We start from the raw sequence: 15,000 nt of genomic DNA, 5'->3' as shown, positions 1-15,000 counted from the left end.
ACTACTACTACTACTACTACTACTACTACTACTACTACTACTACTACTACTACTACTACTACTACTACTACTACTACTACTACTACTACTACTACTACTACTACTACTACTACTACTACTACTACTACTACTACTACTACTACTACTACTACTACTACTACTACTACTACTACTACTACTACTACTACTACTACTACTACTACTACTACTACTACTACTACTACTACTACTACTACTACTACTACTACTACTACTACTACTACTACTACTACTACTACTACTACTACTACTACTACTACTACTACTACTACTACTACTACTACTACTACTACTACTACTACTACTACTACTACTACTACTACTACTACTACTACTACTACGATGATAGGACGATGACTTTATTACAACTGGCAATTTGAGACTGGCAATTTCGATTATCCGACGCTTCTCACAACCAATACGGATTACTTCTACGAAACCGAAAAAACCCACGCTTCATACAAGCAAAACCGATGAAACCAACAAATAGCAACGTTTCGTACGCCATTTTTGTCGGTATGTCTTAGCTCCTGTCTTTTCATAAATTGAACGAGCCAAAGTCTGGATCATAAACTTTTTCGGTCTTTCTGAGTCTTTTCATAAATCGAACGAGCCAAAGTCTGGATCATATCGCATTTTGGTCTGTACGGGTCTTTTCATAAGAGTTCTTGAACGAGCACATAAACGCACCAAAATTTTGAACGAGGCAAAGTCTGGATCATATCGCATTTTGGTCTGTACGGGTCTTTTCATAAGAGTTCTTGAACGAGCACATAAACGCACCAAAATTTTGAACGAGGCAAAGTCTGGATCATAGGCATTTTTGGTCTGCCTGGGTATTTTCATAAGCAAAAATAGTCTGGATGGGTATTTTCATAAGGACTTTTGAACGAGGACCTCAACCTGGGAGTATCATGCCTATGCTTGATCGGAAAATTCTTTTTCTTCAAAAATATTAAAATGTATTAAGACTTTGGTAAGAACAGAGAAAGGAATCAAAACCGACTATGTGCTTGACAAATTCATGAAAAAAATTTGTTGTCTGAGACTAATCTGCGAAGTCTTCGATCAAAAAACCCTTAGAATACTATGAAACAGTACTGATAGCCGATTACTTTGGTATTTCATCCCGGACCGAGGTGTACACCCGTATTCCACCGTTATTAAGCAAGAATAAGGGTGTAATGCCGATTCCACTCTTAATTAGTAGGGATAAGAGTGTAAGAGTGTAATTTTGAGAAAATTACACTATTTTGTACACTCTTTACACCTTTAATACACCCTTATTACACTTTTAATTATACATTCTAATTACACTCTTTATTCCACTCTTTACTACACTCTTTTCCATGGATGAACCCCATGCGAATTAGAGAAGACGAGTTAGAAAGTCTATATTTTTTAAATCATTTTTTCCATATGATGGAGCAAAAAATCGACCCCCTATGACACGAGGGTCCGGGTAATTTAGTGTTTTTTCGCAGGGCACAAGTGAAATACAGCTGACATTTATAAGGGAATACAAAAAATATATACCAAGGGTAAAATTGTGACAGGACGCCAACGACCACAAACTTCTTGCTAGTTTTGCTCCAATAGACTACAGCACCTCCGCTATCGCCACTCATCGAGTGAACAACACTTTTTTCAGGTTTGCAGCTTCCAAATATTATCAACTTGCTACAGTCAATTTCCACAAAGGTATCTGGTGGGTTATCATCTTCCCAAGAACTTCTTCGGTTTTGAAGAATATCCAAAAACAGGTTCGCATATCTGTAGTTACAGCAAACTTTGGCTTCATGCAATGCATATGACAGGGGACCCTTTAAAAACAGAGTCAAGAGTTTTTTTATGTTAGGAACTGGGTCATTTATTTCTCGGAGTTTCAATAAAATCAGATATCTCCAATAATTTATGACAGCCTTTCCATGAAAATTTGTTGCAAGTATTTCAATCTAAACATTTTAGGTTCATATCACTACCCAGGTTAGGGTGCGCGACCCTAGATCGGACCGTTTGCGTTGCACACTGGTGACGTGGTGCGACCCCAAATACATGGTTTGGAAAACGCTTGAGTCGGACAACATGGTCTGGACAATGGTCGCACTACGCTCTGATCAGAGACCAAAGTCCACAGAGCCTTAACTGACCATATTTATTTGACTGCAGTTTTTTATCACTGTTTTTGATGTCTCAAAGGAAAAGTTGCAGGCATTTCCAAATGTCTTTTTTTAAAAATTTTAATCATTTAGTTTTGTCCTAACCTGAACATGATATACTAAGTTATTCAATTTTAAGTTGTGTAGTATATAGGTTTGAAAGCAATAAATTAAAAAAATAACAACGGATCATAACATATGTAGGACAAAGTTTGAAGCATGGTCTGATCAGAGGGTGCGTTGGTCGCACAAAGCCGCACAAAATTTTGTGTCGCACCAGAATCGCACAAAATATTTGGGTCGCACGATAATCTGATCAGAGGTCTTTTTGGTCGCACAATTTCCTGGGACGCACGACGGTCTGATCAGAGCGCTTTAGGTCGCACGATGTTCTGATAAGAGGACAAAGTCTGAGAAACGGTCTGATCAGGGGGGGGGGGGGGGCAGTCTAGGGTCGCGCACCTAAACATGGGTAGTCAGTGTCAAGGTTGTTAGTCGTTATGGTTGAGGACGCTTTAAGCATAACAATTAGTCAACTAACGTTAAAAGTAAAGCACCAAATACACCAGCAACATTTGGATTGTTGATTGTTGTTGATAAATGAATGGCTCAAATTTGGATTTTTATCACAAAAAAATCATAGCATAGAATCATAACATAACAACATAATTTTCATGAATCAGCTGGAGCAGAAATTGATTTTTTCTAGGTTCAGTTTTTGATTTTTATTTCTCTTGTTTCGTGGAAGCAGAGGATGATTTCATTATTCATGGGACCCAATTCCCAGACCCTGTGAATTTGGCCTGGAAACACACCGTATCCGTTCGACGTGATACTGGTCAGATGTCGGTTCCGCCTGGTCGCTCGAACTGGGTAATATACTTAGAGAAAAACGATTTGTGCTTATCGGTTCTATATATTTTGTCTCTTAATAAACATGTCAACATATCATCGCAAACAAGTTCATCAACGAAATCTTTATAATTTTTTGGGATGTAGCATGGAACTTCCCGACAGAATTACCTATGTAATTTAAATTCAAAGAATCGTAGCACGTGTCAAAATTACCCCCTTGATTACCCCCAAACTGATGTAAGAGTAGGGGACTAATTGTCTAATGGGGGGGAGAGATAAAACGATCTAAGATTAGGGGAGTGGATGGGGGTATAAGGGGGGAGGTTGAAATGGAGGGGAAGTATTTGATTTTACACCCCCCTCCCACCAAAAAATACCCCCCAAAAAGTTGTAAGATTTGGGGGTAATTTCAGGGGGTAAAACGATCTAAATTTAGGGGGTTAATGGGGGTAAGGGGGAAGTTTCAGATTTTACCCGCCAAGAAACCTCAAAAAGATGTAAGTTTAGGGGTGTAATTTCAGGGAGGTAAAACGATGTAGGATTAGGGGCGTCCCAGGTTGCTCAACATACACAATTCCTAGTAGTCATACGAGGTCATATATGATTCCTAGTATTCAAACAAGGTCATATATGTGTTGTACGATTTCTTAGTAGTCATAAAAGGATCATATATGATTTCCCAGAAATCATACAGAGATCAGGGCAAAACAACTCAAAGCCTAAAACTGTATATTTTTCATTTTCTTTTGATGTTGAAAAAAATTTCTTGGAAATCATACAAGGTCATATATGACACATAAAACATTGGTTGGTAAAAACAAATTCCCGTATAATGTAGTCAGAGGATATACGTCAGATAAATTATTATATTGCATTTCCATTCCACATTTGATTCTCTGTGTGGGCTAAAAGAACAACTTTCCAACCTAAATATATTCTGAAAACGAATTTTAGGTTATCTGCAAAAACATTTTCAAAAATTTTTATAAATCGAGCATTTATATGTGTAAGCTGGCTTCAGAGATTATCAGAACTTTACTTATCTATTTGGACTTACTCTTTAATTGAGTACCCAACTTTGCAAATGATATTATAAGTTTGGGTCTTTTGGCGAATGACAATGTGATGCCGGGAATCACATAAGTGAGGCCTTACCGAATGAAATTTTTTAAAAGACAAGTGGTTAAATTTTTAAAATTAGATGTATGATTATTTGTATTCATACTAGGATCATATATGATTTCTTAGTAGTCATACAAGGATCGTAATAGGAAATACGTTATGATTTGTATGATATATGCTCCTTGTATGACTATTAAGAAGTGGTGACCCTGGAATGGGGGGTAATGGGGGAAGTTTTAGATTTACCCCCCCCCCCCCAAAAAAGAAAGAATAACCCCCCGAAAAGATGTAAGATTAGGGGGTAATTTTGGGGGTGTAAGATGGTAAAACGATGTAAGATTAGGGGGTAATGTGAGGTAATGGGGGGATTTTGAGATTTTAACCCCAACTCCAAAAAATACCATCCAAGATGTAAGATGAGAGCGTAGTTTTTGGGGGTAAAGCGATGCGAGATAAGTGGTGTTATGGGGGTTTTTGTAACACTTCCACCAACGCCCGAATAGAAGCGTATTACATTGAGTTGATTTCGATACAGCAGAACCTACCTCAACATTGTGGTCAGCATAACCAGAGCCAAGAGCTATCAATGTCTTTTTATTTATATCTGTCCGCTGCAACTCAGTTGAACTTTTCAAAAGTGCTGGAGTGGCGTCAAGATACGCAGTTTCAAGCCTTAAAAGTGTAACGTCGTTGATCAAGAAAAGGTCCCTGAAACATTTCAATAAACAATTATTAAGCCTTAATTGTGCTTCGAGAAAAATTTTGAATTGATCTAGATTAGTTCTACAGTTTCTACATCATCTTTACGGGGTATAAAATCTTCTGAGATATTTTTCGGAGAAAAGGAAATGATTTCGCCCGAGCTGACCCTCTTTAAAGCCATTAATAAGACAATAAATAGTTTCATCCAAGAAGGACCAAAATTTCTTGTATGTTCTTGCTATGGTTATTGCTATGAAGAACAATAAAGGATTTTGTTTATGTTTTCAAAGATTTTACAATCTTGTATTGGCCAAAATTGTCTCTGGCCTTGAATATGATATCCAAGACATAATAAAAGTTAATTCACGAGTAAATTTCGGATCTCCATTTTATTCGTCTGAAACCCGCATGGGATGTTCTGAAAAGTATTTTTGAGTCAGATAATGATGTTGCACAAAATCTTTTTATGATCTTGCATTAGCCATAAAGGTCTATGATATTGGATGTGGTATCCAAGACACCATAAAATTTGTTTATGAGTAGAATTTTTATCTCCGTTTCTTCATTTGAAACCAGCATAGGGTGCTGTGAAAAGTTTTTTTGAGTAAAAAATCAGGCTCCACAAAAAAAATTTATGATGATGAATGGGCCAGACAAAGTCAATGGTCTTGGATATGGTATCCATGACACCACAGAAAAATAAATTTTTGATGGAGGCCAATTGCAGCTACGATACAATGGCAGCTACGTTGATCGAAAAGACGTCATTTGTGATCACCTCTAAGTTTTGTGTTGGCCTTATGTATGGTATCAAACAAGCCATACAAACATGCATATCTTATATATGGTTTACAAGAAACCTTTATGGTAGTCAACTCGGCTGTTTGAGAAATTGCATAGTGTGAACTGATATCCAGATAACTTACGCACAAAATAATTATTTATCAACTGAAATTTTAAAAGTCGGCAATTTGAGATCTTAGCTGGCAAAGAAAATAACTTTCTGTCTCATAAGAAAAGAAGACAATGTTGATCAAAGAATCTGGTTGTTGGTCAAAGGAAAACAATAGTTTTTTCTCACTCTAATTCAATAGTTTAAAAGATAAGCTTCCCGCTTTTTATTTCATCTTTGAGCTGAGCCTCCATCGTTCAGACTAAACTAAAGAACAAATATGTAACTGAGAAAAAAAGTGTAGTTGAGTCTTTATTATTGCTCCAATCAATTTAATATTGCTCAAGTAGCTTTCAATTAGACAGATTTATTGCTAACTTACCCAAAGTTTAAATTAGTGTTTATATTTGCCAAGTCCATGATCCAAGTAGTTGAAAGTAGACATAAGCAAAACTCTGGAACTTGGAGAAAACGCATGTTATAAATTTTTAATGCAAAAAAAAGTCAAGGAAAAACGAAAATAATTAAGGACTTGAAAAATTAAGGAGATGAAATTGGCTTCAAGCAATGCACATGACAGGGGATCCTTTAAGAACAGAGTAAAGAAACTATTGTGCTAGGAACTGGGTCATTTATCTCTCGGTTTTCTATAAAGTCAATTATTTGAAAAATTTTATGACAACCTTTAAATTTTATGGCATAAAAATTCGTTGCAAGAATTTCAATCTGATTTTTTTAAGTTAATATGACATGTATATGTCTTTTAGCAATTCATACATACAGCAGGTCGCAAAAAATCTGGACAACAATTTCTATCTTAAAAATAAATTCAAAAATTGAAAAAAAACTTTTGAAAAAAACTTTCAAAAATTGAAAAAAAACCATTGGATATGTATGTAAGCTTTTTCGTTCAAAGCTGATCAAATTTCTATTGATGATTCTCAGGATCTTAGATTCCCTTGAAAGAGGTTCTCTATCTGTTTTATTGAAATTTTTAATTTTTTCATTCTACACAGTCTAAATTACCGGCTTAAAATAATAAACTTTGAATTTTTGTTTTTTGTGCCCAAATTTATGAAGATCTAAATTAAAGCTTTTCACAACGAAAATAATGAAAGTGGGAGAAAAATGTATGAACATATATTAAAAACATATATCGAATGCCTGATAGTTGATCGCAACATACACAACTCTCAATTTTATCTCACCTTACTGTATTAGAATAAAGAAGCGTCAAATATGTTCAAAAACGTAAATTTGAAGTTCTCAAAATTGAATTTATAAAGTTTGTTTCAGAATAAAAAATTGAAAAATGTTAAATAAAAAAATTGATGTTTTTGAAACGCAAATCTTTCTAAAGCAATCCTTCTAAGTGGAAGTGTCATGCTGTATCTATTAGGAGGTTTAATTAACCTTTTTTTAAACATTTTTCATTTAGACTGATTTATCTCGTTTTTTAAACCAAATTTTAGTATTTTTAGGAGACTATTTGATTGAAAACATTAACGGGTTCAATCTCTTCTATGTTTTTCCAGTTGTTCATGTTCAGATAGAAAAGATTTTCTGGGTTGGATAGCAAAAAATTAAAGTAGATATTTTTTTTTAATTATATTGCTGTGTTTTTGAAACTGTCTACAAAATTTACTGGTTTAAGTATTTCAACAGCTTTCAAAATTTTTCATACACAAATTCAGCACATTTTCAAATCAAACTTGCTTCATAAAACTGACAATTTTTGTTGTTAATACCTTTCATAAAGATTGCCTTTTTTAAGCAAAACTCAACACCCTTAACTGTAAACCATACCAAAACTGCACACTATAGAAAATTACCACGTTCAAGGATATTCGTAAACCAATGTTCAACAACTTTTGAAATTAATCTCACTAAAATTTAGCAAGCTTCTGCGCAAATAGTACCGTGAAATTAAAAATAAAACGTGAAACTATTTTCTTAATTTTGAAGAAACTCAACTCTGTCCAATGTTCAGATTTAATCCAACTTTCAATACTCTAAAATTGAAGTTTCCTCACTTGAAAAAACTTAAGACATCGGGTGCATTTCTTTTATAATTTTGACGAACATCTCACAAAAATTTAGCATGCTTCTGCGCAAAAAATACCAAAAACGTGATAGTCACACTTCGTTTTAAAGAAACTCTACTTATTCATTACCAACCGTACACAATTTGAGGACTTAAATCAAGGCAATTTTTATGAAGAAAGAAAAAAATCAGAGCTGAAGGTATTGAGTGTTCTTTTATAAACTAAAAGAAAAATTCGAATTCTTTGTTAGTAAAGTGAAAGAGGGCAAGCAAAGCTGGTACCGTGTACGTTGGAAGTTTTCTGGTACTGAGTCTGCAATCAAAAACGCCTTTATCCTCTGGTCTCTGTTTGTTCCAGGAAACGCTTCAAATGTAACAGGAGTATCTGAAACAGAAAAAATGTAAAACAATTATTTATTTTGAGACTTCAGATTTCAAAGAAAATTTCCAGGTCTGAATCAGAAGCTATTTTTAGGTCACATCTTTAAAAAAAATGATGAGATTTGATTCAAAATCTGACGGATTTTCTGGCAAAAAATCCCCATGAAGACATATGCAGCAGTAAATATTCAACTTTTCTCCATCAGAATTCATTTATGACATCAAAAACAATTGAGGCATGGCTTGTGGCACAAATATACGCACTTTGAGGAATACTTTAACTTTAATTGCTGATCTTGTTTACAACGAGGAGAGGAAAATATGCCACAAGGTTTGTAACCTAGTTTTGAACATTTGAAATTGCTCACAATTGTAGATAAAGTTCCCAAGAAGTCTTTAAAAAAGATGATATTCGTTTTGAAACCAACTCCTTTATTTTCTCGAAAATCCCATTTGTCTCGAAATTAGATCCTGGCCATTCAAGTGTAAAACGGTGTCATCAAATCTAGAAAGTTTGATAAATGCCACCCCAATTAATGCAGTCCTCACTTTCATCTGATAGTACTTTTTGATTCTCTTTAAAAATTAGGCTTTTATGGCGGTGGTGTCAATTTTTTTGAACCAGTGTTGGCAATTTATAATGGCCGTTTGCATAATGTTTAAGAAATTTGGATTTTGATAGTTAATCTTATTCGTATGACAAAATATTCGCAACAGAGTCAAAATCTTTAGAATCTACATAAAATTAAAGTCAGTCAAAACAAGTAATTGACCCCATTTTGCAAAAGATTTTCAGGATGTATGGAGAAAGATCGGAAAACAATTGTCCTGATTGATGAGGGATAATTGTCAAATTCAACTGCAGTTCTGGGTTGCCGTTTGTACGAAGGAGCGTCCAGATTAAGATGCATGCCAGACGGATAAAACTCTGATCACATTGTTCCTAGATTGGCTCTGTTAATCACACGCTGGATAGCCAAAATGACTCCCGATTTGATATCTTCCTTCAATTCAATACTTAGAGCAATCTTTGCATAAGCATGGCCGTCTCTTGTCCGTCCAGTCTTCAGATGACGGAAGCAAGCGACTTTTCAAGGTCGACTTTTCAACGTCGAGTGTTCACAATTGTAAGCAATTTCTAACCAGATTAATTCGGGCTCAAATGAGTCTGATCAGAGACAATTTTAAGCTTATTTGAGTCTGATTAGAGGCAATTTTGAGCCCACTTGGCTCTGACCAGAGAAAAATTTGAGCGCACTTGAGCCTGATCATAGGTGGATTCGAGCGGACACTAGTCTAATCACTCGCAACTTTAGTGCGCACGGTAGTCTTATGAGAGGTAATTTCGATAATTTTGGTCTTAAATCACACTGTGTCTGTTCCGCTTGAATATGAACACAGGTCACTTAACGTCTGTGACGGTCAGCTCAGGGGCGGTTTCAGCGCATTTTGGTCTTATCACAAAAAAATTTTGAGTGCAATTGGTTGTGATCAAAACCCACTTCTTTTAATTCAATTTTTTGTTTTCTTTTTTACTGATAAGTTTTGGCTCTGCCAACAGCCAACAAAAAAGAATAGTGCTGGTCAGACGCTCATTTAGAGTCTTATGGCGCTGATTAGAACTCAGATTAGGTTGAGATGATAGACGCCATTGACCTTTGATCAGACCATTCCAGGAAAGAAAATTTCATATCAGACTATCCACGATCGAAGTAAACTTGCTGCACATAGTGCAATCAGATAATTGTACGGATGATTGTGCCCTTGGAATGATCTCTGATCAGGCCGTCCCCATGGTGGAAATGCCACTGATTCGACTACCCAGACATCTTCAAATAGTGAGGATCAGATATTTTCCAGACCCTGGTCTATATGTTTGTGCGGTCGAAATCCCCTGGGGTGAGACTATCGTGCGCAGTAAAATCAATACTGACCAAACTAATGTGCGCTTGAATCCACCTCTGATCACACTCATATGCAATCAAATGCACTTCAGATCAGAATGAAGTGCGCTCAAAATTTTGTTATCAGAGAATGGATATAAGCCCATATTATTGCTATGATGTAATATTTTGCGCTCAAGTGCGCTCAAAATCGCTTCTGATCACATTAAGGCGCGCGCAAAATTTTCTCTACTCAGACTGACAAACGCTCCAAATTACCTGTCGTCACTCTCACTTTTCCTCAAAATAATCTGATCAAATATTGCTTATAATTTTGAATAAATCTCTTAATATCACTATAAATTATTTTTTCCACAAAAATTGATGTTTGTAGAGTTTTTTCAAAATATGAAATGCCAATTCTGGGAGAAATGCCATTAAAAAACAGAATTGATGGTTCCCGATACAGCTGACATCAATTGCCCGTCTCCTTTCCTTTAGAAAGTAGCTATCTGAATATCTGTATATCAAGACAATTTTAGCCAGAAAAGCTGCCTAACCTTATCTTTTGATTCAGTAACAATCACAAGTGGCATACGAAACGTAGGATCTTTTCAAGATTTTGCCTGTTTTTCATTAACAGCTTTTGTATAATTGTTTTTTCCTTTGGTGAATAAACTACTACAAACATCATTTTTTTTTCGAATATATTATATCATAGCAATAATAAGAGGTTTGTTCATACACAAAACCATTCTCTAATCACAGCAATTCGAGTGCACTTGGCTCTAATCGGAAGTGATTTCAGTTGCTCTAGATTGTGAATGTGGGTGTATTCGAGTGCACCCAAGTCTGCTCAGAGAAGTAATCGAGCGAAAACCAGTCTTATCAAGTGCCCTAGTCGTGACCTGGAAATATTAAAAGACCGTCCTCGACAGATTTAAGGTATGAAAAGACTGTCCTCGACAGATATTGGGTATGAAAAGAATTTGTCTGGACCTAATGTGATGTCCTGGACTTTGACTGGAACTAAAACAACCGTCCTAGAATTTGTCTGGAACTAAAACATATGTCCTGGAATTTGGCTGGGCAATAAAGGTGTTCTGGAATTTGGCTGGACAATAAATGTGTTCTGGAATTTGGCTGGACAAATGTGTTCAGGAATTTGGCTGGACAATAAATGTGTTCTGGAATTTGGCTGGACAATAAAACATGTACTGGAATTACGCTCGCAACCGTTATAATGACTTGTTTCAATTTCCTTCAAATGTAAGGACATGTAGCGCAATTGGTTAAGCATTGGGTAAGATTGGAGAAGGTCATGAGATCGAACCCAGGTGTTGTCGGACTTTTTTAGTTTGCCTCATTTTTGCGTATGAAAAGAATTTGGCTGGATTTAAGGAAAGAATTAGCGTCAAATTTAACTAGGGTCCTCGACCGTGTAATTTATTTCAATATTTACCCCCCTACATGGAGTTAATGGGTCTTTTCATAAATTCCAGGTCTCGACTAGGGTGTAACTTTCAAGAATACTGTAGTCTGATGAGAGGGAATTTCAAATGCCCAAACGTATGGACGATCGTGTGGAAATTATTTGGGACTCACTGTATGGCAATGTAGATAATTATCTGATTAATGGCAAAATGGGTCTGGATATGGTCTGGTCATAAGCAATTTCAAGCAGGCAAACCTCTAGACAGTATTCTGGAATTGGTCTGGGCCAGGGTTGCACAAAATTCGGGACAGTGGTCCGATCAGTGGTGACTTGTGTCCCAGATTGTCTAATCTGAACCAGCATCGAATTCAGATCGAGTGCAGACGATGTTTTGATCGCACTTTGGTTTACTTTGGTTTACTCTGATATATTCTGATAAGAGAATATTTTTCTCTGGAAGAGTCGGATCAGGTGTCACTTCCGTCTGACACCTCAACTCGTGGCCTTTTGGGTGTTCCAAACTTTGCTGCATTTTTTACACAAACACGGCTTCTGATTCGATCCAGGCTTTCTTTGATGAAAATATTCGTCACTAACTTTCGTTTGATCGTGATCGAACCTTTCTCTAATGAGTCATCAAATTACAAAAACCAAGAATAGATTGGAACAGATGGCACGTCATAAAAAAATTCTTAATATTTGTTTCGGATTGTACTACACAGCTTGTCTTTGAGACAGCAATTAGAAACTGTTTCGAATTATCGAAATTAAGTGCAACTTATTATTGGAGTAAGTCGGGTTTTAGTCCAGCTCGAGTTGCCTAGACGAAATAGACCTATGATCAATCCAACTCCGAGCGAAAACCCGAGCTCTGCGAAATCAATTTACAAGGCCTCGAAAAGTGTTCCAGCGCACTTGGCTCCTGACAAAAGTCACAACCGTGTCTGATCACAGGTGGAATCAAAATCACACAAGTCTGATCGCAAAAATTTTCGAGCGCAATTGGGTCTGACCAGAAACTATTTTGAGTGCATTCATTCCTTCAATTTTTGTTTTCTTTTAACTGAGAGATTCTGGCTCTGCCAAGAGGCAACAATACAGCAGCGCTCTGATCAGAGACTAACCAAGATTCTGATGGTGCAGATGAGAAACAAGGGTTCAAGTCGATCGGAAACTTTGGCCCCTTTTATAAGAAATTTTGACTATTTGTAGATTGAATTTTTTTTTTATATAGAGATGTGTCTAAGTACAAAAATCGAGTCAGAAGCAAGCAGCAACGGCATGCTAAATAAATTAATTTCTCCAAACTCGGGTTTTGTATTTTTATTGGCAGTACTCTAAGTATTGGCTTTCCTTTGTTTGAAAATATTACTGAAAACAAAATTTTTTTAATTGAAATGAGCGAACTGAAGCTATTTTAAGAGAATTCATCTTCTGAAGCGATTCTTTGATCACATTATTTCAAGCGCGCTTGAGCGTGATCAGGATTGGAATCGGCCGAACGATAGTTTGATCAGAGGAGGTTTTGTAGAACACTTCGAGCGTACTCAGTGTTTCGAGCCCACGATAGTGTGATAAGACTTCTCTCTTTGCTTTGAGTTGGTCTTATTATAGGTCGCCTTTGTCAGAGATGGTCTGAACAGAGACGATTCCTGTCTCAACTTCATCATTGGTGGTCTTTGGCCCGAATTTCGAAGGATTGCGTTTCTTGCTTTCGTGCGTTTTTCCTGGAGACATTATTGCGCGACTCTTGGTTCAATTAGGGTCCCCTTTCGGCCTCTGATGAGACCACTGCATAACAAAACCAGTTTCTTTTCAGGCCGTTATACAATTGTTCTGACCAAAACGCTACCGCTACGTTTTCACGCTCCTGTAATTTGGATTGCACAATTTATCCGAGCGTGGGCAGATGTATAGTTGTGGCACAACACTCTCTGGGCGATGGCAAAACAATGATCTTTACGACGGTAGCAAGATTTGGCACACCAAGCCGGGTTTTATTTTATTTTATGCTATACTTTATTACCTCTTTGACGAAACTGATCTTTATTGTTTGCTCCTGCCATCACGCAATGAGCTGCTGTCAATAGAAACTGTTCGTCAATTAAGGTAGATCCACACATCAGAGTTTTGAAAGTCTCTCGGTCAGTCCATTTTACCGTCAGTTGGAAAAAGAACGGGTATTTGTTTCTCTTGGGAATCGAACCACCCACAATTCTTTTTTCAGTTGAGTCATGATTGGAGGTCGAGTAACATAAATTTATCACGATACAATATACAATAACGAACCAAGCGAACATCAGGCTTTCCATATTTGCTAATCGGATTTATTTTTCACTTATGCGTTTGGCACAATTTTCTTTAACTTCAAAGGAAATTTTCTTGGTTCAATTTGCTCTATATTTGAGTAACTTCAGTCTTATTGATTCGCAGGTTCCTGTTTCCATCAAAAAGCTATTAAAACTACATAATTTCTGGCCCAGAAAATGTTCTCTTTCAAGTAATACATGTTGGCAAAACACTTTCATCCTTGTTATTAATCTACTACTGGTTCTCTTTCAAAACTTGTAGTTTTAAAGGAAGTTTCATCAAGCAGAAACTTTTTTGTATCATGAGTGCTGAAATAGTATCCAACGGATCACAGAAAAATCTTACCCCGTAAAAAATACACCGGATTTGAAATGTTAGCTCAAAAAAGTTTTACCAGCAAAGCAACAAATCAAAATTTTCAGATTGTTTTTAACTGCATAAACAAAAGAATGTTCATATTTACAAAATTGCGACTGGCCCAAAAAGCAAAAACGCACGCATAAATAATCATATATTACGAAAAAAACGCAAAAAAATTACGAAATTACGCAGATAGATACACATATAGTGAAAGCTTCCATATACTAAAAATTTTCCAATTGTTGTTTTCAGGTTTCTCTGTTTCTCTGCGAGTATTTAATAGATTATAATATGAAAATTTTAACTAAAACAGTCTCATTTTTCTTTTTGAAAAAAAAACTGCAATTGCAGCTGTTGTTAATTTGACTTAATATTCGACGAGAGATGTTCTTTGAAACTTTTAATTGGCCCTCTAAAAAGCTCAATTATAAGCTAAAACAATTGCCAATTGTGTCTTCCACCTTTAAAACCATTTGCCATCTAAAAGTTGTGAAATTGGCAAAAAACAGGAGCACCAGAACAAAACTTTGCACCTTTTCTGGTAAGTTTTTTTGCTACCAGACGTTTTATTTTGCCCAAAATAGTGCCAAGAACCGAATAGCAATTTTTGATCTTGAAAAGGTTTTACCATTAGCATTCATAATTCGCCGGACTTTGTATGTCCAAAGGAACTTTCTCGTCAAAGAGAAAGAATTGGTAAACGAACTTCGGATAATTGCTTTCACTAATCAAGTTGAATATACTTGATGATTTTTCATCTTTCTTTTGTTTTTTAAGGTTCAAAATATGGTTTCCCGCCAATTATCGTATTTTTTCTC

At 36.1% G+C, this 15,000-nt stretch overlaps 1 protein-coding gene across 1 annotated transcript in view; it reads right to left on the bottom strand.

Annotated features, from left to right (window-relative positions):
* The window catches only part of LOC142353432 (serine protease 28-like), a 47,983-nt gene extending 34,158 nt beyond the window's left edge, over nt 1-13,825 (bottom strand). The window contains exons 1-4 of the mRNA XM_075405665.1: nt 13,539-13,825; nt 8,096-8,198; nt 4,721-4,883; nt 1,576-1,862 (exon numbers count right to left, since the gene is read on the bottom strand). Of these exons, the coding sequence (XP_075261780.1) occupies nt 1,576-1,862; nt 4,721-4,883; nt 8,096-8,198; nt 13,539-13,824 (839 nt within the window). The 5' untranslated portion in view covers nt 13,825. The remainder of the gene's footprint in view (nt 1-1,575; nt 1,863-4,720; nt 4,884-8,095; nt 8,199-13,538) is intronic.
* Nucleotides 13,826-15,000: the final 1,175 nt, after the last annotated feature.

Source organism: Convolutriloba macropyga, chromosome 14 (genome assembly GCF_964194025.1).
Source record: "Convolutriloba macropyga chromosome 14, txConMacr16.3, whole genome shotgun sequence".
NCBI lineage: Eukaryota > Metazoa > Xenacoelomorpha > Acoela > Convolutidae > Convolutriloba > Convolutriloba macropyga.
Note: the sequence above shows the minus strand (reverse complement) of the source record. Positions and strands in the feature narration are given on the sequence as shown.